The 22,611-nt window shown below is 39.0% G+C and overlaps 1 protein-coding gene across 1 annotated transcript in view; it reads right to left on the reverse strand.

Moving 5' to 3' along the window:
• Positions 1–22,611, reverse strand: part of LOC145992543 (polycystin family receptor for egg jelly-like) — an 87,788-nt gene that overhangs the window by 33,133 nt on the left and 32,044 nt on the right. Inside the window, exons 16-22 of the mRNA XM_083128896.1 lie at positions 21,745–21,892; positions 20,855–20,980; positions 20,529–20,648; positions 19,221–19,526; positions 16,432–16,617; positions 15,951–16,118; positions 9,972–10,112 (exon numbers count right to left, since the gene is read on the reverse strand). Coding sequence (XP_082985022.1) covers positions 9,972–10,112; positions 15,951–16,118; positions 16,432–16,617; positions 19,221–19,526; positions 20,529–20,648; positions 20,855–20,980; positions 21,745–21,892 — 1,195 coding nt within the window. The remainder of the gene's footprint in view (positions 1–9,971; positions 10,113–15,950; positions 16,119–16,431; positions 16,618–19,220; positions 19,527–20,528; positions 20,649–20,854; positions 20,981–21,744; positions 21,893–22,611) is intronic.

Below are 22,611 nucleotides of genomic sequence, written 5' to 3' on the forward strand. Positions count from 1 at the left end.
TCTCTCCTTGCAAAGCAGATGAATGTGTCGACAAGAACAATGGGTATAATTACAGAATACCGGAAGTATCTCCGATTGCTTTCAAATTTGGTATACTCGCTAATTTTGACCTTGAAATCATGAATCTGCAGTCACGTCTAGAAAATGAGAAATACCGTGCATAAATTATAGCTATGATTGTCGATACACTAATGGTCGCCATGTTTGATGATGTGAACAACTGAAGTTCGCTATCCGTTCCATGGAGCGTTGCTTTACATGTGACAATATAGCATCTTCAGTAAATATGAAAAACATACTTGCCCCACGAACCATTCACATAAGGTTAGGTTAGGTAAGGCAAGCTTAGTAAAAATTCAGGGTATTCATAAACATAGTTTTTGAAAGCTAATCATTGCAAAAGATTGTTGTTTCCTTCATAAATCACCAGTGTTTACTTCGTTCACGGATTCCCTTATTTCCACTTATTTCGCATTTTCTAGACGTGACCGCCAATTTTGAACTGCAGATTCGTGATTAGGACACCAAAATTAGTGAGTATGCCGAATTTGAAAGCAATTGGAGATACTTCCGGTATTCTGTAATTGCTCCGAACAATGTGCCACATCATTAACGAAGACCTTAGACTCAAAGGTTATCGACGAACAACTGGGCATTTCCTCACAGCAGACCTACAGTGTAAGCGACAGCAAAAAGCAAAGGCACTCTTCAACATGGTCGAAACGGCCATAGAAGAATTATTTTTACGGACGAGAACATTTTTGACATAGAAGAATCCTATAACCGCCAGAATGATCGTGTGTATGCTCGAAGTGCTCAAGAAGCTAAGTAGAAGAAGAAATGTGTGCAGCGTCCCCCATCAACCTGCATCCATCATGGTGTGGTGGGGCGTTAGCTTTGAAGGTGTCACACAGCTGAACTTTTGATAGAAAGGGGTTAAAACTACTGCAAAAGTGTATTGAGATACCATCTTAGAGCCAGTGGTGAAGCCCCTCAACAAAATACTTGTTCCATGGAGAGGATTGGACGTTTCAACAAGACTTGGCCTCGGCACACAAAGCGAAGACCACTCAGCGGTAGTTCAGGAACAATGTGCCCCACTTCATAGCAGCTGATGATCGGCCCTCGAGCTGTCCTGACTTGAACCCACTGGACTACAGACTCTTGTCTGTGTTGGAAGGCAAGGTCTGTCAAAAGCGTCACCCTAATTTGGAAAGTTTGAAACGGACCTTGACGAAAGCAGCCGCTGAAATTCCGATGGAGGTGATCCGTGCTGCAATAGATGCATGGCCAGACAGACTTCGGGCTTGTGCCAAGGCAAAAGGTGCCCATTTCAAGTGAATGTTGTATTACTGTACATCTGAGAGGCACAATAAAGCTCATTGACCTTTCAGTTGTCAACCTACGTGTACTGTGTTTTATTTCTACTCCCTGGCATGTGTATCAGAACCAGTGGTAAGAAGTAGCGAGCTACTTGTAGCGTCGCTACTGTAGCTAGCTACAATATTTGTAGCTGTAGCTGTAGCGACGCTACATTTTGAAAATTGTAGTTGTAGCGGTAGCGAAGCTACAAAATTCCTGTAGTTGTAGCGAAAATTTCGCTACAGCTACATTTTTTCTAAGCATTTTGAGGTGAATTTTGAATGTGGCAACAGCGTCAGAAAAAATCGACAATAACCCTTAATTTTGCAGGAGGTTCATAAAGACAGTCTATTACATGGAGGTACAGATTATCTAGATTGTAGATTATAGATATCTGCGTAATTTATTTAATTAGTAGCTGAATAATTCAGATATCCAGATAACTAACTGACATATGAATATATTCCTGCTACCAGCTACGTCTTTTTAGCTGCATCGCTATTTTGGGGAGAAACATGCCTCGTTTGCTGCACCACTGGAAAAAAGTGCCTCGTTTGTGTCACCCCCGGAACAAATCCTGTGGATATTCATGATGTAAGAGACACCAAAATGTAATTAATTGCTGTGTAAGACACAACTTGCAGTGCAAAAACGAGTGATGGATTTTCCACTGCACTGACAAGGGAATAGTGCCAGCAATAAATGGCTCAGTACGGTAACAGCATTGATCATTGTCAGTATATAGGATCTCAGCAGCAGGAAATTATTGTTACAAGAATGATAGAGTTTCTGGAATTACAATTATTTTCGCGATAGTATTTGTTCACAAATTTTAAAATTACAATACATTTAGAACAGTCAGGTTTACACGACAGTTTCCTCAATAATTTTATCATATTGCAAAAAGTATGTAGGTCTACGAGTTATTGACTTTCCTGCAGGAACGACAATTTTCTTTAGTTAATACGTATACATAATTTTCAAATTTATGTATATCTCCTACTTTTGTGTCACTTTTCTGTAACTTTTGCTAATCATGACATCAACATCATCATCCCTTGCCATTTCCTGCCTCTGACTGGGTTGGCATAGAAGTCAAGCCTCTCCATTTTTTCCTGCTCTTCCACCACTCCTCTCTTTCAATGGTGTTCCAATCTTGTCCTCTTCTCCTAACACTCTCCGCTATCTGCTCTTTCCACCGACATCTTGGTCTCCCCCTTGACCTTATTCCCACTCTTTGTGCATTCTAAGCTCTTACTGGTAGTCTTGCTGCATGCATCCTCTTCATGTGTCCCAACCATCTCATCTGTGCCTTATCTATTCTGTCCTGAAGCTTCACTACACCCACTGTCTGTCGGATCTCCTTATTCCTTATTCTATCCTTTCTAGTCTTCCCCAATATACTCCTTAAAAATTTTATCTCCACTGCCTGCATTTTTCTTTTCTCTCTCTGTCATTGTCCAAGTCTCTGCTCCTTACGTAATTATTGGCACATAGTATGTGTTTCATAGGTACATCCCTGTTCCATATTAATCTTCGAACGCTTTGATATAGTCCACCACCCATTTGTCCTCTTCTGTTTACCTCCTCATCTATTCTTCAACTCATCTCAATCATGGCAATGAGGATGAATGGTTTATTTAAATATTTTCTTATCTATTGTCGCTTTCTGCCACTTTCGACTAAGAATGATGAAGAAGAATGATGAATGATGAGCAGTGTAGGGAATGGAGGAGCAGGAGGATCCCATCTTCCCAACTTGGCGTCTTTCCTAGTTTTTGTTTTGAGTCTATTTTATGCATAGATAAGCTGATCGAGTCTGGATCCGAACCACTATGTGCCTCCCCTGGGAATCGAACCTGGGGCCATTTTGTAGTTAAAGGGCTCCAGGTACTTTTCATTCAAAATGCTGACTTCATATCAGTCTATAAAAAATGAAATATTTATTCTCAAGAAAAATATGTTGATGTAAACATAAATACGTAATCCTACCAAATTTGATTTGTGTATAGTTGTAATCATTAATTTGGGTAACATCCTAATTGCAATATTCATTTTTGAATTGATATGCCACTTGCATAGGTATGGTATTCTCAAAACCTATAGTAAAAATAAGTAACTGAAGTAACACTGCTATCAAAATTATTGAATGACTGGAATCATGATAATAAATAACAGAATCTATTTACCAGTAGTAGGAGATTTTTAATACCCATATGGTTGTCTTTTTTTTATGCAGAAGTAGCGCAAAAAGTAGCGAAGTAGCGAGTAGCGAACAGCAGTAGCGTAGCGAGCTACTTTTTGCTAAATGTAGCTGTAGCTGTAGCGTTGCTACATTTTGGGAGAGTAGCTGTAGCTGTAGCGAAGCTACTTTTAAAATGTAGCGTTCTGATCAGAACTTATGGCACAACTAGGTACTTTAAAATTATTACACTGTTGAAATAAATCCACAAATGAAGAAATACTGCTTCAAAGAAAATTTTTTACACTTCATTATCGAGGGGGGATTCTTTTTGCCACAGAGTGTAGGTAAACATTGTCGTATTACAATAAATATTATAGGGATTATGTATGTCCTCCTGTTGTAAAGATTTTCTTGTCATGTGCTAAACAGGGGCCAAGCAGGGATGGGATTTTTAAAAATATTATAGTATATTTTAATTTCACAAAAGATAATATTTCCCCCAAGAGGTCTTTTGTGGTACATAAATTCAATAAACAATAAACTCATTACTAGAACAATAGCCTACTTAGGTTAAATTGGCAACAATACTCTTCAGCTATTGTATAATACATTTTAATTCTTTTTTTAAAGATGAACTATGGCACAATTTTCAACTATAGATGATTGTAGGTACATAGCAGTGTTACATTTGATTTGGGAACTGTCCCATTCACTTCAGTTTAATGTGGGGCTGCAGGTGCTCATTGAGAAGGGGGTTTCTTGAGTAAATTACCCCTTTTTTTATTCTTCTAAATAATTTTAAAACATGCACTTGGAAAGCAATTTAAAATTCATATTAAACTACAAAAAAAAAAAAAAAACTTTTAACGAACATTCAATACTTATATTGCATTGTAATTCTAGGATGACACACCTTCACGTGTATATAAATGATTAAAAAAAGACAGAAATGAAATATCTGTAGTTAATTGCTGTCACATGGTGCCAACTCATAAATGGACCAGCCACTTGCTAAAGGTTAATAATGCCCCATGCTGTTCACATTACATTTATTCACAGAAATTTAACCTTATTTCCATTAATGCAATTTACTTACGCAGGGGGCATGATGAAACAAGTGAGTCACAAAATCCTGCAGTTTTCATGGCCTCGTTGATTTCAGTTCTGAACTTGACGTTGCCCTCAGGGACCACTTATCAAAAGCAACTGTTTTTATAAGGACACGTAAAGGAAATTCAAAATGATTTGCTATCGTGCATGCTTGAAATTTGCCACGAAAAGATAAAAGATGAAATAGCGAGTGCAGACTTTGTGTCGGTAATTGCTGATGAAACAACAGACATTTCATCAATTTTTCAATTGGTTCTTGTGCTGAGGTATGTTTTGCCCAATGGAAACCCAGTTGAATGGTTTTGGGGCTCTTTCACTTCCCCCGACCATGATGCTAAAGCTCTATCAGCATGCCTCAGAGAAGCACTAATGCAAATCGTTGGGGACCCGAATAAAGTAATTTCTCAAAGTTATGATGGTGCGAATGTCATGGGTGGTCGCCACTCAGGTGTTCAGACTTTGCTCAGAGAAGATTCTCAATACGCATATTACAGACGTTGTTATGCTCATGTTTTAAATTTAATTTTGGCACAAACAACTAGCCAAAATACAGATGTACGAGTGTTTTTTGCTGATCTGAGCGAAATTCCCACTTTTTTCTCACATTCCTCACAAAGAACTGTGGTTTTAATCTAAATTGTTGGGAAAAAAGTACCCCATGTTTCAAATACAAGATGGAACTTTAATTTAGAACAGTACAGGTTGTGCAAGAAAACAAGAAATCCTTAATTGAGTGTCTTGAGAAAATTGAAAGAACTACTCGTCAAACTTCCACCATAGCTCAGACAAGAGGTCTTCGCTTAAAACTAGAGAATGAAACTTTCCAGTTTTGGTTGTCAGTATTCTACCACATAATGCCCCATGTCAATATATTATATGAGCAATTACAGAACCGATATAGATCCTATACAGGTTAAAGATGCAATGCTGTGGTTCGAATTGACAATTCACAAAGTAACAGACGTACATATTGAGAGAATTGAAGAATCATCCCAGGAATTTTCACAATCAGCAAAGTGAAGGTGTCGGGAACCAAACACATCAAAGAATGTTGCTGCAAAAGAAGTTTGCGATGTTATAATCAGTCACACAAAGGAATGCTTTCAGTTTACCAACCATCTTCTTGCAGCAAATCCTTTTCTCTCAGATAAATTTGCCACTTACGAAAATAAATTTTCACATGTGTTCCTTCAAAAAACTCTAAGAGGCTTACCCCATCATTAAAGAAAACAAAATTCGAACAGAACTGGAAACCCTTTACATGCGTCAAGACTTCCGGGAGGTGTCAGGAGCTTTAGCACTACTACAGTTCATGATGAACAATTTATATACAACTTTCAGGCAGTGTATTAAGTTATTAAGAATATTAGTGACCATTCCTGTGACAACCGCAGAGGCTGAATGCTGTTTCTCCACCCTTAGACATGTGAAGACTTTTCTCCGGAGCACAATGACAGAAGAGAGGTTAACAGCTTTGGCCATGCTTTCGATAGAAAAGGAGTTCATTGGTAGCATCCAAGACTTCAACGAGGCTATTATTGATAAATTTGCAAGAAGAAAGGAGAGGAGAATGGACTTTCTCTACAAACATGCACAGTAATGCAAGTAGGTGAACAATATATTTTGTTTTAATATTTCTTGTGTGCTTTGATTCTTGTTTAATTCTGTTCATCGCAAGAAACATATTGCATAGAATGGAATCAAATCATTTTAATTAACAATATTTGTACTTTTGAATAGTTATATAAGAATTATCTTGTAATCAAGGGTCTTGGGTTCGATTACTGATGCATACTCATTTTAGCAGGCAGATATTTGTATTTTTAACTGTAGGTTCAGGATCCAGTTCCAATAATATAGTCTATTTGACAGTGGTGGGACCAGAAAAAGTGGCAAGAGTGGAAGAGGCAAAATTGAGTCGAGAATATTTTCTGAACTCTGAGATACCCCTATATACAATACCATACGAAAATCTTAACTTAAAAGGATCTCTCCCTACACACACACTCCTTGGTGCTGTCACTGTTATCTGAACATAAAGCAAATTAACTTTGTCAGTAATTTACCGGCCAAATTTTGATAATTTTCCCAGTACTATCTCTATGAACCAAAGTGTGTAGTGTCTCAAAAGGTTTAGATAAGTCCACTTTGCATAATTTTGGTGAACCCCCAGGAAAATTATGCATGAGCCGCACCTGGTATGCATGCAGATCCTTCGAATTACTTATTGACAGGTCCTCGTATGGACTGTTCCTGACTTCATTTAGTTCCAAAGGCAGCAGTCTCTATTGAGGTCTAGCCTTAACCTTTTTCGTATTCTGCATCACAAGCAAGTCCTAATGTATTTACGGACAAAACTGGCGCAGTTACTTTTGGATTCACCTAATCTTCAGCATCTACATTTCACTGAACTAGCTTTTCCCAACCCTTGAGGCATCGGCTGGAATGTGCCACCAACTATACTTCCTAACAACCGCAAAGTGTGAACTCGGTGCCATGGTTGGAACGTGCATCCGAGTTGGTGCAGCGATTGTGTCGTGCAACCAAAGTGCTATGGTACTGCGACTGAAACGTGCATCCACTGATGTAAACCAAAAATTTTCACAAGGGGTTTGTAAATGCCTTAATATATCAAAAATCTTTTAGGAGAGACAAATTTATATCATCACCTCAACTTCTTACAATTTGCTATATATTTACATATGATAATTTTAATTTAAGTTATAACATTCACATATACATCTATTATTTTATTCCTTATTTCTTTTTAATGTTAGCAATCATTACTAGAGGCATGCAAATTTCGTTTTTGACGAAAACACGAAATATGAAATAACATGCTCTAAAGTTCAAATCACAAACCCTGAGACCTTCTGTAAACAAAACCACGTGCATGCAGAAAGCATTACAAACTCATAGAAGTAAAATAATCCACACGAAAATCTAGCGTTGTTACAGGATTCATTTCGTAAGGTAAAACAATGGCCAATTTGTAGTATGGGATACACTGCTGCAAATGACGTCTCACTTTAAACCCAATGCTCCTTCTTTTGTACTTATTGCTTCACCTTTATGGTTAACTCTTTGCACCAGTAATCATTTCCCATAAATTTGGCTTCTTTCTTGCATGTGAATTGAATATATTTTACTTGCATTTTTTTAGGCAAAATGATATAACATGGTAATGTATATTTCTAAGGATGATATAGATAGGAGTGTATTTGAAATTTGTTTGTAGATTTTATGTAAATTGTATCTTATGTAAATAATATATATAATGGGCATAAACAGCTATATGCAATGCTGTAAGTCCAATAAATATATTGATGATGATGAACAAAACAAGACAAAGAAAGTTCGTAAATTTATTGCGGTTGGAAACTTTGACAAGCATCCTAATAACGATTTTTGTTCCGCCATATATAGTGCACTTCGTAAAATAACTTGGTGACATGGCAAGGCAAGATAAGTGTGAATATTTTGTAGGAATATGCATTGTAACTTTCAATGAGCTTAGAGATTTGTGTACATAATGATATTTTATAACATTGCTTATTTTCTAAAAATAATCATGTGAACAGCAAGGAAGTTAGTAATATTGCCTGACTTATCCTTAGAAAAATAACATGCCGAGTTCTATGAGTGAGGGAAGGTCTCCGTGTTCTCCGAGCTTGTTTTCAAAACACCAGCAAGGACAGCCTTTGAAAAGGGGTGAGAAACAGATTCTACTCAATATTTATGTAACGTTCTGTCAGTGGTATCCTGAGAAACCAGTAAATGAAGTGGTTAAGTTGGTATCCCAGTGCAGTGGTGTGTCAGTGTCTGCAGTTTTAAGGGTTATGAAAGAGATTTTTTGATTTTTTTATTTGATTTAGTTTATTTTACTTTGCGTTTTGTGCCTCTTGGCTAATTTGCGAAGATGGGGATGAGTGATGAAATGATGAAATTGATGAATGGACATTCACAAACAACCAAGCCCGACCGGGATTCGAACCCGGGACCCTTGGCGTCGCAGCGCGATGTTTTAACCACTCGACCACAGGGTCGGGTGTTATGAAAGAGAGAATGACTGGGAGAGTAACAATATATGCGGCTGCATATTCGTCTGATGTTTTGAGAGCGGGTTCTCACATTCAGAGGCTCTTATGTAAAATGAATAGGTGCGGCGAACTATGAGTGTAACAGCAGATGATTGCGGTCATGAATCAGCTGACGCGGAGTGATACATCGAATCGGTGAGACCGTTTGTTTACAGAAGGTCTCAGGATTGGTGATTTACACTTTAATGTTAATTTTTCATGTTTCTGAAAGGTGTGAGGTGCATTTTTCCACCCTGTTTTGTCACGAAATAATGCGAAATGAACTGCAAAATGCGAAATAGACTCTTAAACACGAAATTTACCATTTATATACCAACGCGACACTTTCTGAAGTCTGAAGTATCCTGTTGAGTTATGCAATTCATGGAAAATTGAATAATTCTGCTGCAAATATTTGAGAAGCAAAAATGGACCCCTTTACACAGGAATAAACTTAATATTCTGGTAACTACATAAATGTGCTATTAGAAGGAATAAGTTTATTTTGTGTAATAAGTGCAGTTTTTAAATCAAATTTAGGATTATATTCACAATTTTAAAACCAAAATGTCGTTTTATATAGCACTTTCGATGTGATTATTCACCGCTATAACACCGAAATTTTATTTTATTTACCGCTTTTGAACCCGAAATGAACTGTTTTTGTACCGAAATTTTGCTTTTTTATTTACCAAAAATATGTGCCTCTAATCATTACTAACACTTTCCTCTCGTTTTACATTTCTATAAACAGCTTGATAAGCATAAATAGTAATTTTAAATTTTCGACCTAGTGCTGCCATCTATATCAGACTTCAGTAAACTTTACATGTACTGTGCTCTACTGGCACGTAACAATCTCTGCATGAAAATAGTTCAAAACATGACAACTTTTTCTAGAGTATTCAATATATAACTTCTACTGTAACTACCAGTAATACTCACTATATCAAACTGAAGTATAGTTTGTCCGCAAAACAAATCAAAATCTTTTTTGTTTGTCCTGTTTCTCTTAGTTCAAAAACCTGCTTTTAGTGCATTACAAAAATAAAAATAAAAATAAAAAAATAAAAATCCCCGAAAGACTGTAAATTTCCCTAATTTTTCCAGAAAAAGTAAATTTCCTAACTTTTCCATGATTTCGCTGTTCACAAAATATGTGACCTGTATGTCCATTCCAGCTACCCTTTTCATCTAGCATTACAAAAGATGACCTTGATTCAACAGATACTCACACTACTATCTCCATTTTCACCTTCCAACTTGATAGCAACGTTAGATGTTGTTCCAGAGTGTGGTCGGCGGCCTGTGCAAACAACAACCAGATAAGAATATCTGTGATCTGGGTTATTGTCCTCCAGAAATATCAGCATTCTCTGGAAGAAAAATTCTGAATTAAATTCTTATAGTTACATGAGAAGAGGAATAGCTTGAAATCAAGGAGAAATCAAAGGTGACAAGGCATGCAACTTTGGGACCACAAAGAAGCAAGTGTTTGCAGAACTCGTGGGACCCGATGCTTCGCCATGACAGACATGATGGAAGAATGAATGTGGATGCCAGCATCTTATTCTTATGAAACTGTGTGTACCTAACAAAGAAAACTCCTATCAGAATGGATTACAGAAGAACAGAAAATTACTAGGGTCAATATTAGTGGTATTTTATACTGGAAAGCATTACTTCAAAGTAAATCACTAGTATTTCTCCACAGTATGAGTGAGTTATACACTCAGTCCAATTGTATGCATTGATTTTGCTCCCACACTGTGTAGCAAACATGGATTTAATGATCAGGACCCAACATTCCTTTGAAGGGTCAAAGCCTGTTAAGCAGTTTCCAGGGTGTTTACCAAACAGCAAATCCCAGATTCTTGACTTTTTAATGACTTCTTCTTGCCTTCTCTTCCCTAATCTTTATATATTCGACCTCTACTTGGGTAAAGTTGGAAATTAGCAATTAAGATATTAAATATTTATTAATGAAAAATCCCTACGAAAAGGCCAGTTAAGATGAAAACTGAACATGTATTGAACAACAGAATTAAACTTGCTTTATCTATTAATGCATCCTGGACTGCATTTGGCAGACTAGCAAGGCTCTGGTGTCCGGACTCACAGCCAGAATAATCTTATGCGGACTTGTATGTTGTCCCTAAATATTTGTGATTGTCCTTCTTCCATTGTCTTACAACCATTCATCCTCAATTTCAAGATTATCCAAAGGGGTAGAAAATTGTGATTGCAAAGATTCTTGACCACAAGTATAATCTCTTGACTTTTTGACCAACTTGTTGATTTCTTTACTTTTCCATGACTTTCTTAACTGGCAGACACCCTGGTTTCTCATTGAATGCTGCAAGGCCGGCACATCTGCTTCCATCATTACTGTTATTGTGGCTAAGTAGCTCCCCAATTGTCCCCATAATGCTGGGTCAGCACCAAAATTATTGGGCTCCCACGGGGTTTTAAACCTGGGACTACTTAAGTCGAAGACAAGGGTACTAACCATTATTTATGCAGGAGTCCATGATTAACCTCTTGAATCCCACGATCATGCTATGCGGAGAGCATTAGGCAACACCCAGCAATAGTGCAAATAAATCATCTATCACATTAGTTGCTAATTCTATTGTTGTATTCAAAGGATTAGATTTGTGATTGTGATTGATTTGTTGTTTTAAGTCCACTTTATGCACAGTAAGGCTAATCGGACTGGACCTACAGTTTAAAGTGGGATCAGAACCACTGTGCCACATGCCTCCACCGGGTATCGAACCCGGGACCCCTTGATTACAAGGTGACAACACTGCCACTGTACCATCGGGGAGGCCCTCAAATGACTAGAATTAACATTATTCAGTCCCCAATCAGACACATGTACAGGGGTGTTGAAAAACAAATAAACACAAGAAAAAAATGTGAAAATCCAAACTATATTGCAAAATTGTCAATATCGGATTCCGATTTAGCATACTCCATGTCGGCTGGCTCTCTTGTTAGTCCATGCACACAAATATTTTACAACATACGAAAAAAAAATGCTTCAAAACTTTTGCCAGGTGTTGACAGTTTTTCAGCCACAACGGCAGGATGAAAATCATAAGTCATTTTCAAACTTATAACAAGGATTGTCACGTGCATCACTGAAAGGATCGTTTACATATGTCTAATCTCCGACAGGCTTGCCTCGTCTTCAACATTGGATATATCTGTATATTCAGACTCACTGCAGTCACTCTCCTCTTCTTCTGGAACATAATCCGACAAACTACTATCCTCTTCCTCCATATTTTTCTGCTTTTGTTTTACAAAATATGCAACAAAACAAGAACACACAGGTCTCATCAATAGCACGGTTACGTACATTCAGCAACACATGGCGTAACGAGCATGCTTTGCTCATTGCTTGCGATAGTCACATGCTCAAATGATGTCACAGCAACACGCAGACTTTGGTCCTTCCCGACCAGAGGCATTCATACGTTTTCTTGGCCATTACCATGCAAGAATATTTCCCTTTCAGCCAATAGTACCAGCTACGTACGAGCCGTACGTAGTGGTAGGAGAGCATGCAAGCTTGACTACATACGGGCTGTACGTAGTGGTAGTCAAGAGGTTAATAATAACTAACTCTCTAGCCTTTTTAAACCCGAAGGTTCATGTCTGCAGCAACACAGGCCTTCCATGCTAATCAGGACTGGACTTACAGTTTAAAGTGGAATCCGAACTACTATCTGCCTCCACCAGGTGTCAAACCTGGGACCTCTTGATAACAAGGTGATGACCTTACCACTACACCACCAGTGAGACCCAAAAGCAAATGTATGGAAGTTTGAAGCAAATTTCCGCTAGATACTTGCATTTATCGAAATTGAAATTGCTACCTTCTTCAATTAATATGAATTGGCAAGACTGTTGCTATTGGTTTCGCCATAGCCCTATTCAGTACAATGCACATATCACCGTAACCTTAACCTACACAAGTTCTCAGATCTCCCTAGATCCATTTTCAGCGATGAGAAGGTTTCTAATGACATTGTTGCAGGTAAAAATATGAATAAAATCAGCTGAAAGGTAAGGAAATAGATCCAGAATCTCATGAACGGAGAGTGGCCAGCCATTTCCTACTTCTAACTCTTGTGTGACAAATAGCATCTAAAGCACCTATCTTCTATTCTTTCAATTAGCATCCTGGAATAACCACTAGAGGACTCCTACGTAGTTGAATGATTCGAGATCTTGCCTTTGGCACAAGGAGTCCTGTGTGTGATTCCCAGTGGGAGTTCTGAGATGTCATTGTTGACTCAACATCTGAGCACAACTGGAAAGTTGCTTGAAAAGAAGTAACGGGTTCCAGACAAAATTAAAATGGAACGTAATTTACCGGCCATGTGTCAACCAGAGATAGGTCAAAGGCTGTTGCTCTACGGAGTTTAGACTAATTCACTTCAAATTTAATTTTGAAAATCCACAGGGAAACATCCAAGTTCTTAATTATAGCTTTCTAATATAACTGCATGTGTTGCTTACGCCGCTTTTTTAGACAAGGCACACTACGTAATGTTTGTATTTTACACTCTACCTCCAAATAACAAATGCCCACTGAAAGACACACCTTGCACTTATCTTGCTGATCCTTCCATCCAGCCCACACCAAGAGAGCGAGAAACAAGAAGAGAATCGCACAGAGAAGTGCAATGATCACAGGATTGTCAACAAATGAAATGGTCACTGGCGAGTCTGCATAAAAGCTCCTAACGTACTGCAGAGGCGTGTACGATGCCGACACATACGACCACTTGGTATACTCGCATGCAGCCACTTTGGAATCAGTCCGTGGAAGAATCTGCAACAGAAGGAGTAGAAATTGCATTCGAGCTTCAGCAGGAAGGAAATGTGATCGAGTGCTGATGCAAGTCTTCCATAGTTCAGATGTAAAAAAAATTAGTAGTGACAAACTAACATGAAATCCCTGGTAATGTCAATAAAAAAAAAAATATCAATACTGATAGCTGATAGAGTACCAATCCAATATACAATGACAAATATTCAACTTGTGTTATTTGTTGATTGTTTATGTTTAGGTCCATTTTATGCTCAGAAAGGCTAACTGGGACTGGACCTATGGTTTAAAGTGGAATACAAGCCAATGTGCAATGCACCTGCAGTGGGGCTCAAACTTGGAACCCCTTGGTTGCATGGCAGACAAGGGGATACCATTGACTTTATGTATCAATTTACACGACCAGACACGTCTGACTGTTTTGCTACAGAAAAATACACTGCATATTTAGAAAGTCATTTGAAAAATCAGTGTACATGAATTTGGTGACATACTTATAAAACATAATGATACGATAGCATTTTAAAGCAAGTTACAGATTATTTACAGATATATTAGGTCAGTAAAATTACTGACAGATAATCGCTATCAAGCCATTAAGGGATAACATCAGAAACTAATGTTAATTTATGTGACTACGAGGGTCGGTCATAAAGTCTTCATTATCGTAGTGAAAAACACGAATGGAGCCAATGTTTATGTTTTTCAGGTAAGTGCACGTCCCTCTAGTGTCAGCCCAACAGAACTAGCCAGCACCATAGCCCTGTGGAACTCTGCTGGAGCATCGCTTCCAAGATGGAACTCCCAGTGGAAGTTTGCCCAGTGATTAGTTTCCTGTTTTTGAAGGGGAATAACGCAAAGGTGATCCGTGCGGAACTGATCAGTGTGTATGGCGAAAATGCTCCATCTTATGACAGTGTGGTAAAGTGGCGCAGGTGCTTTCAATGCGGGGCAAACAAGTTTGGAAGACAATGACCCAGGCGGCCATACCTCAGCGAAGAACCAGGAATTGCAGCAGAAGTGGAGGCTTTGGTAGTCGCATATCGACGCATCACCGTCGACGCAATAGCGCAAACTGTCCAGATCGGTCATGGATTCGTATGCATCATCCTTCACAACGTTCTGCATATGACGAAGGTCGCTGCCCACTGGGTTCCACGAATGCTGACTCCTATACAGAAGGAACGCCGAAGGGACATTTCTGTGGAATTTTTGCAGATGTGCCAGGCTGATCCTGACAACTTTTTTCATCGGCTGGTAATCATGGACAAGTGTTGAGTATACCACTACGACCCTGAGACAAAGCAACAAAGCATACAGTGGTAGCACACGGCATCCCCATCTCCAAAAAAGGGGAAGATGGAGAACGTCATCGGGAAAGGTGATGCTGTGCATTTTTTGGGACTTCCAGGACACGCTCCTCACAGATTATGTATGCTCAGAAGGGTCAAACGAGGCCATCAAATCAAAGCACCGAGGAAAACTCTCCAAGGGTGTTTGTCTGCTCCATGAGAATGCACCAGCTCATTCTGCGCAGCAGACGGTGATACACGCAGCTGCGTTGGGTTTCGAAATTCTGCCCCACCCATCCTATTCACCCGACTTAGCACCCAGTGACTTCTTTCGCTTCCCTCGCATGAAGAGCCCGCTGCGTGGAAGGTGTTTCCAGGATGACGACGAGGTGATTGCTGAGGTGGAGCAGTTCTTCGGCAGCCAAAGAGGGCACTTTTACAACAAGGGCCTCCACCAGCTCATCCACCGCTGGGAGAAGCTCATTGCTCTCTGTGGTGCATATGTAGAGAAGGACTAATCCCACCCCAGGCATAAAGACTTTATGACCGACCTTCATATTAAGTATTCATAATGTTTTAAAGAGGTCCATTTCTATACAATTTTCACAATTTCAAAAGTTTGTTGATTGATTGATTGATTTGGTTTATTTTACTTCACTTTTCTGCCACTTTTGGCTAATTGCGAAGATGGGGATGAGTGATGGAATTAATGAAGAGAGAGACTCACAAAGAACACCCATGCCTAGGGACCCGTAACATGCTGTGCTCATCAATCCACCACTCAACACTGCGCATCTAGAACAGTTGCGTATCTCGACAATCTGTGTATCGCAAAATTTGTTACCTGATTGAGATCCAATGTGCTATTTCCCTAACATGTTGATCGATGGATTGAGTTGGTGTTCTAAGTCCACTTTATGCACAGTAAGGCTAATCAGGACTGGACCTACAGTTTAAAGTGGGATCCGAACCACTATGTCCTCCACCGGGTCCATTATCCAAGCCTCAATGAGCAGTTCCTTCTTAATTTAAGCCACGTGTTCGTAACATTAATGCAACACGGTACTCCTTGTTACCTTGCAGCTGTCTTGATGCCATTCCCGTTCTGTCGAGTTCCAGAGCAAGCACGTGGCACTAAAGAAACTGACAGTGAAGTTCAAAGTCACGTTTGGCTTCTTTTCAACCACCCTGGCAGAAGCTGGCTTATTCAGTAGTCCTTGTGGCTGTTCTTCTGAACCCTGCAGCTGAAACAATGAAAGAGTCTTTGTTCAAGCCAATGTACAACATTGACGAAGAAGACAGAATGAATCTCTGAAATGTAGGTACAAATAGAAATTAAACACAGTAGTTAAAAGACCGATAATTTAACATGAATACGCATTTCGACATGAAAAACAATATTTAACAAATAGGAAAAAGGAAACACCTACCAGATGCTGGGAGAATTTGAAATTTTTTTTGCCGTGAGCAGTATCTACATATGTAAACATCAATATCTAGTTATATGAGTGGATTATTAACTGCTTACTCACTGAAGAATATCAATTAATATCTCACCTGCAACAACTCTCTCAAGGTGTCTGTACGAGGTAGAAACCCCACATAGTAAGCGTCCGATCCTTCATCCTCTCTCTCCACCAGAAACGAATAAGGGTCTTCTACTCCAGGCTCAGCAGCAGGAATACTTTTACCTCTTGTCCAAAAGTTGTGCAGGTCAGGCCGCTCTTTATTGGAGGCCATTACCTGAAGCACAGGATAAAGGAAGGATGTGTAGATTAGTATTTTACTTATACAAATAAAACAATGGATAAAAAGTAAGACTTGAAGTTTTCCTGGCAACGAATGATGAAAAGATTCTCTCGGTGAGTTGTTGAAAAGATTTAAGCATTCGAGAGCTAACGTCACTCTCATCTTCAGGGTAGAAGTGCAGTTCTGAGCGTCAACACGGTGTATATATGTTCGTGGAGAAGGGGGGGGGGGGTCCCGATGAAGATGGCAGACCAATCGGGTGGTGTGTCTGCTTTGTGCGTTAACTATTGCTAACCAAGCTGGGTCCAGTTCGAGCTCCGTGTCGTGATTAAGATTTTCTTTTTCTTCATGAATGGCTATTGCTCCCTTGATGATGCGGTCCCAGTATTTTGAAGTTTTGGCTATGATTTCTGTGTTGCTGAAATCTGGTCTATGTCCCTCGTTGATTGAATGTTCTGCTAGTCCTGACTTTTCAGGATGGAAATACTTGATGTAGTGTTTGTGTTCTTTCTTGTCCTACCCATCTGCCCAATGTATGCTTTGCCACATTTGCAGATAATATGGTATACTCCCGGTGCTTTGAGTCCTAACTCGTCTTTGGGGTTACGTAGCAGACTTCTGATCTTCGGAGGTGGTTTGTGAATGGTTTTTATGTTATGTTTCTTGAGAATTCGGCTTATAATTCCGGAGAGATTTCCAATGTAAGGCAGGATGGATATCTTCTGGTCAGCTTTGTTCTGCCGCCTTCTACAGATACGTCGACGACACCTTCATCGTCTGGCTGCATGGTAAAGAAACTCTTCAGCCATTCCTAGACCACCCAAAAAATCAACGCCCAAATATCAAGTTCAAACAAGAATAACAGCCTGCCGTTCCTGGATATTCTCATCAAACGCAAGCCAGACAGATCCTTGGGACATAGTGTATACCGGAAACTGACTCACACTGATCTATGTCTTAATGCTAACAGTTTTCACTACCCGTCTCAACGAGCTACAGTACCCTCTACTTTATTTCACCGGGCCATCTCCATCAGCGACGCGGAGCATCTATGAGAAGAAATACAGCATCTTCGCACAGCTTTCAAACTGAACGGGTACTCTGAACACATCATCAACAAAACATTGAAATGAGTACTGTCCAAGACCAGCACATCAGGGAATCCAGACATGCCAGGGAATCTGGACACATTGGGAAATCTGGACACATCAGGGGACATGGACAAGTCAGTGAATCCAGACACTTGAGGGAACCCGGACAAAGCTGACCAGAAGATAGCCATCCTGCCTTATATTGGAAATCTCTCCGGAATTATAAGCCGAATTCTCAAGAAACATAATATAAAAACCATTCACAAACCACCTCCGAAGATCAGAAGTCTGCTATGTAACCCCAAAGACGAGTTAGGACTCAAAGCACCGGGAGTATACCATATTATCTGCAAATGTGGCAAAGCATACATTGGGCAGATGGGTAGGACAAGAAAGAACACAAACACTACATCAAGTATTTCCATCCTGAAAAGTCAGGACTAGCAGAACATTCAATCAACGAGGGACATAGACCAGATTTCAGCAACACAGAAATCATAGCCAAAACTTCAAACTACTGGGACCGCATCATCGAGGAAGCAATAGCCATTCATGAAGAAAAAGATAATCTTAATCACGACACGGAGCTCGAACTGGACCCAGCTTGGTTAGCAATAGTTAATGCACACAGCAGACAAGCCACCCAATTGGACTGCCATCTTCATCGGGATCTCCCTCCACGAACGTATATACACTGGGTTGACGTTCAGTACTGCACTTCTACCCTGAAGATTAGAGTGACGTTAGCTCTCGAAAGCTTGGAATCTTTCCACAACTCACCTGGTCGATAGCCCGAGAGAATCTTTTCATCAAAGGGTTCGATTGCCAGGGTGTGTAATCTGGGCTCCGGGGTTCATGCAGCCTCTAAACAATGGTACCTGAGGGCAACTCTGGGGGTAAAGGCAAATGAAGCATGTGATTACATCACTTCCAATATGGCTGAGATCGAGAATATGTGGAGCTCTACTTCCACATCATCTACTTGTATTTGCTTTGGCATGGTACATCCACACTTCTTTTCTTACACTGATAACATACAAATGCAATAGCTTTACTTTTTTATTCCCACTGATAACTCATAATACACCTATGCTGTCTATAGAAAATTAGTTCATAACATAAATGTACATAAAGAGTAATTCTAATGAGTTTTGTAATGTAAAAAAATATAAGTGCTTCTTGTACACATTTTGAAAGCAAAAGAAACCTAAGCAATGCAATGCAACTTTGATTTTCTAATCAATAAAAAATAAAAACTTTCTCTCTTTCTCACTGTAGTTACATGCAGTAATGATAAGGAAAACAGCATTAACATAAAAAATCTTAAAAGGAACTGATACTTCTGGGGCTGTCTTGCATACCCGCTTAACAAAATTTAACCAAATATGTTTTTCTTTTTGTTTTAGGTTTGAATTTTTTTGTCTGCAAAAAATTAATAGACCATGGAAGGTGATCTATCCTTAAAAAAAATCAGAGCAAGAAATATTTATAAATAGAAGAATTTACCTGAATGTGATAATTATTAGGGAGTGGTTCAAACTGCAGCACCAGCCTTCCTCCAGGAAGCACCTCAATTTTGTAAACAGTGATGTCATCATCACTCAACATCCTGTAGGGAAGGATTTCAATGGATGCATTCAACATGTTCTTCTCTCGGTTCAGGTAACATTCAAAAATAATTTTCATTGGGACAGATTCGGACGTCAATTCCTCTCCGGTCGCATAATCCTTCAGCCGGAACTTCACCACGGGACAATTCACCCTTTCCAGAGAAGAGTGCCACCAAAAGGGATTTCTATTCATAACCAGAATCTACAAAGAAGACATCTTCAAGTGTATCCAAATTACAAACAATATTAATGTGAATAAAAAATGAAAAGAAGAGAAACAAAATCAAAGCAATAAAGCAACAAATCAGCAATCAAAAGGCCTACATGAGATAAAAAGTAGTTGCATTAGAAAATATATAATTACAGGGTGTCTACCGAAATAACAAATCCAAAATTCTTGACCTTCTTCTTTGTTTTTCTTAACCTTTACTTATTTGACCACTACTTAGAGTGGCCGCGGTGGCTCAGTCGGTAACGCGTCTGACTACCATGCTCAAGGTCCCAGGTTTGATCCCCGGTCGGTTCAAATCCAGGAACTTTTCTAACGTTGGAAGCAGCCCCGGTGCCCACCCAGCATCGAATAACATGGGTACCTGGGGGAAACCCTGGGGGGTAAAGGTGGTCAGGGGTGTGATGCTGATCACATCATCCCATTCACGACCGGATCAAGAAAGTGTGGGGCGTTACCCCCACACCCCCTATATGCCTTCATGGCATGGTGCACTTTACCTTTTTTAATCTTTTTTTTTACTTAGGTAAATTTGGAAATTGGCAATTATGGAAATAAACATTTACCCTCTACCAGTTAAGATGAAAACTGAACATGTATTGAACAACAGAATTACTCTTGCTTTTTCTCTTAATGCATCCTGGACTGTATTGGGCAGACTTGCGAGGCTCTGGCATCTGGACTCATATGTGGGGCTCGTGTTGTCGTCCCTATATATATATTTGCGATTGTGATTGTTCCTTCATCCATCTTATCTTATTCACCCTCATCTTCGCAATTAGCCAACAGAGGCAGATAAGTGAAGTAAAAATAAACTAAACAATCAATCAGTCATTGTGATAGCAAAAATTCTTGACCACAAGTATAATTTCTTGACTTTTGACTTTCTTGACCTACTTCTTGATTTCTTGACTTTCATGATTGGTAGACACCCTGCATTAATGCACATACCAATACACATAAATATAAATTTACCTGTGTTTCTAAAATTTTGTGTGTTTCATTCCATTCACCAGGAATAGCATTAGATGTATTTATTGCAACTTTATTTTTGAAGTTCAGGATTGTTTCATTAAAATAGGTGGATGAATTAATCTGAAAAAAAAAAAAAAAATAAAGTACAAATCAAAAACTATTGTACACAATCACAACAATTTAGCATATTCTTACGAAATTTACAAATTCCTTGCATTTCGTGAATTATGTTCGCACATGAATTAATCAAGCAAGAAGTGTACAAAATCGATAATAGATAACCATTCTAAATGTATACTAAGAGTATTACAAAATCAAATTCGTACCTGGTATGACAAAGAGCATCCAAGTGTCTTCAGGACTGTTTCGCGTTCTCCAACTCCTCTCCTCTTGCCATAGAGGGTCACAATATCCAGCATTTCATTAACTATCTTTTCTGTTACGTTGTTGTACTGAAATATAAAAGCATTCAAGAAAGATAACAGGACTGGAACCCCTATAAATGCAAGAAAGGTTTTGTCTATTTTGAATGGCACTATTGGCCTAATTTCATCAATTCTGCTGCAAAACAAAGGATAAGGACTTGCGGAATACAGAATATTTTAAAGAGCTGATTGAAACTGAAGTAGAAAGAAAATGGGTCATTAGCAACGGCCAACTCAAGGCTGACATATAAGAGCAAATACAATGAAAACATGCAATTTCTGCAACATTTTAATCAAATGCATGATGTTATAGTTGTAATTGCACAATGGTGTATAACACTCCGTTGATCTTACTTTAACAAAGCTCTATCTCCTGTTGAAAAACATGAGAAAACAATGTACATTTCAATATTCATTTTATTGTAGCAGAAACATTTCTATTTCCATCCCACCCATCTAATTTGGTGGCCGCGGTGGATCAGTCGGTAACGCATCTGACTACCATGCTAAAGGTCCTGGGTTCGATCCCCGGCCAGTTCAAATCCGGGAACTTTTCTAACGTTGGAAGTGGCCCCAGCGACCAGCTAGCGTCGAATGGCACGGGTGCCTGGGGGTTAAGGCGGTCAGGGGCGTGATGCTGATCATATCACCCCCACTCACGACCGGATCAAGAAAGTGTGGGGCGTTACCCCCACACCCCCCTATACGCCTTCATGGCATGGTGCTAAGCACAGGGGAGCACTTTACTTTTTTTTTACCTTTACCCATCTAATTTGGGATACATTACTTACATAGTCTACAACCATATAATAATCTTCATTGAATTCCTTAGTAAATTCCACATCAGCTTCTTCATCCTTGATAATCCTGTTAAAGGCATTTTTGATGGATTTGCACACTGGGCTGTCCAGTAACTTCATAGACACTGACATAAGACGTCTGAAAGTGGAACAGATATGTTAGACTTATTAAATAATCGTACGTTAGCCTCACTTAGTAATGCAGTTCATTGTTTTTGATACAACATATGGGATATAATGTAATACAATGGACATTATTCAATTGCGTGTAAGTTGTATTGTTCATTTCTCCTCATCTGATGTCTGGGAGGAATTTGAAAGAAACCCTGCATTTTTTACTCCTCCTACCTTGCATTAACCCTCGGATGCATGTCACTTTTTTTTTTACAACTTTACATATGTGGGGTCAATTTGACCCCAATGCAATTATGCATTGAAATAAGTGCGACAGAGTAAATAGTTCAGCTAATATGGTTTATTGATCAATAATTTATCTGAATATAACATAGGAAATAATTACCCTTTTATTATTATTATTATTATTTAAGACCCCCCCCCCAAAATAACAATGTATTGACAATTCACTGTTCTACATAATAATGGTAGTTACACTTCGCTCGCAATTATCAGAACTTCAGTTGACCTGAGAAACAGTATTTTAGAGATAACACAATACAGCACTAAATATTATTTTATCTAGAACAAATAAATTTTAAAAAATAAAAAAAAAGAAGAATGTGCCGGCCTCTCATGGCAATTAAATACACCTCACTCGCATTCTGAGCACACCACAGTCACACTGCTGTGGACCTGCACACAGGTTTCCCACATCTTCGGCAACGTTCCGTTGTCTTCCTG

Source organism: Lepisma saccharinum, chromosome 9, assembly GCF_977018435.1.
Source record: "Lepisma saccharinum chromosome 9, izLepSacc3.1, whole genome shotgun sequence".
NCBI classification, from domain to species: domain Eukaryota; kingdom Metazoa; phylum Arthropoda; class Insecta; order Zygentoma; family Lepismatidae; genus Lepisma; species Lepisma saccharinum.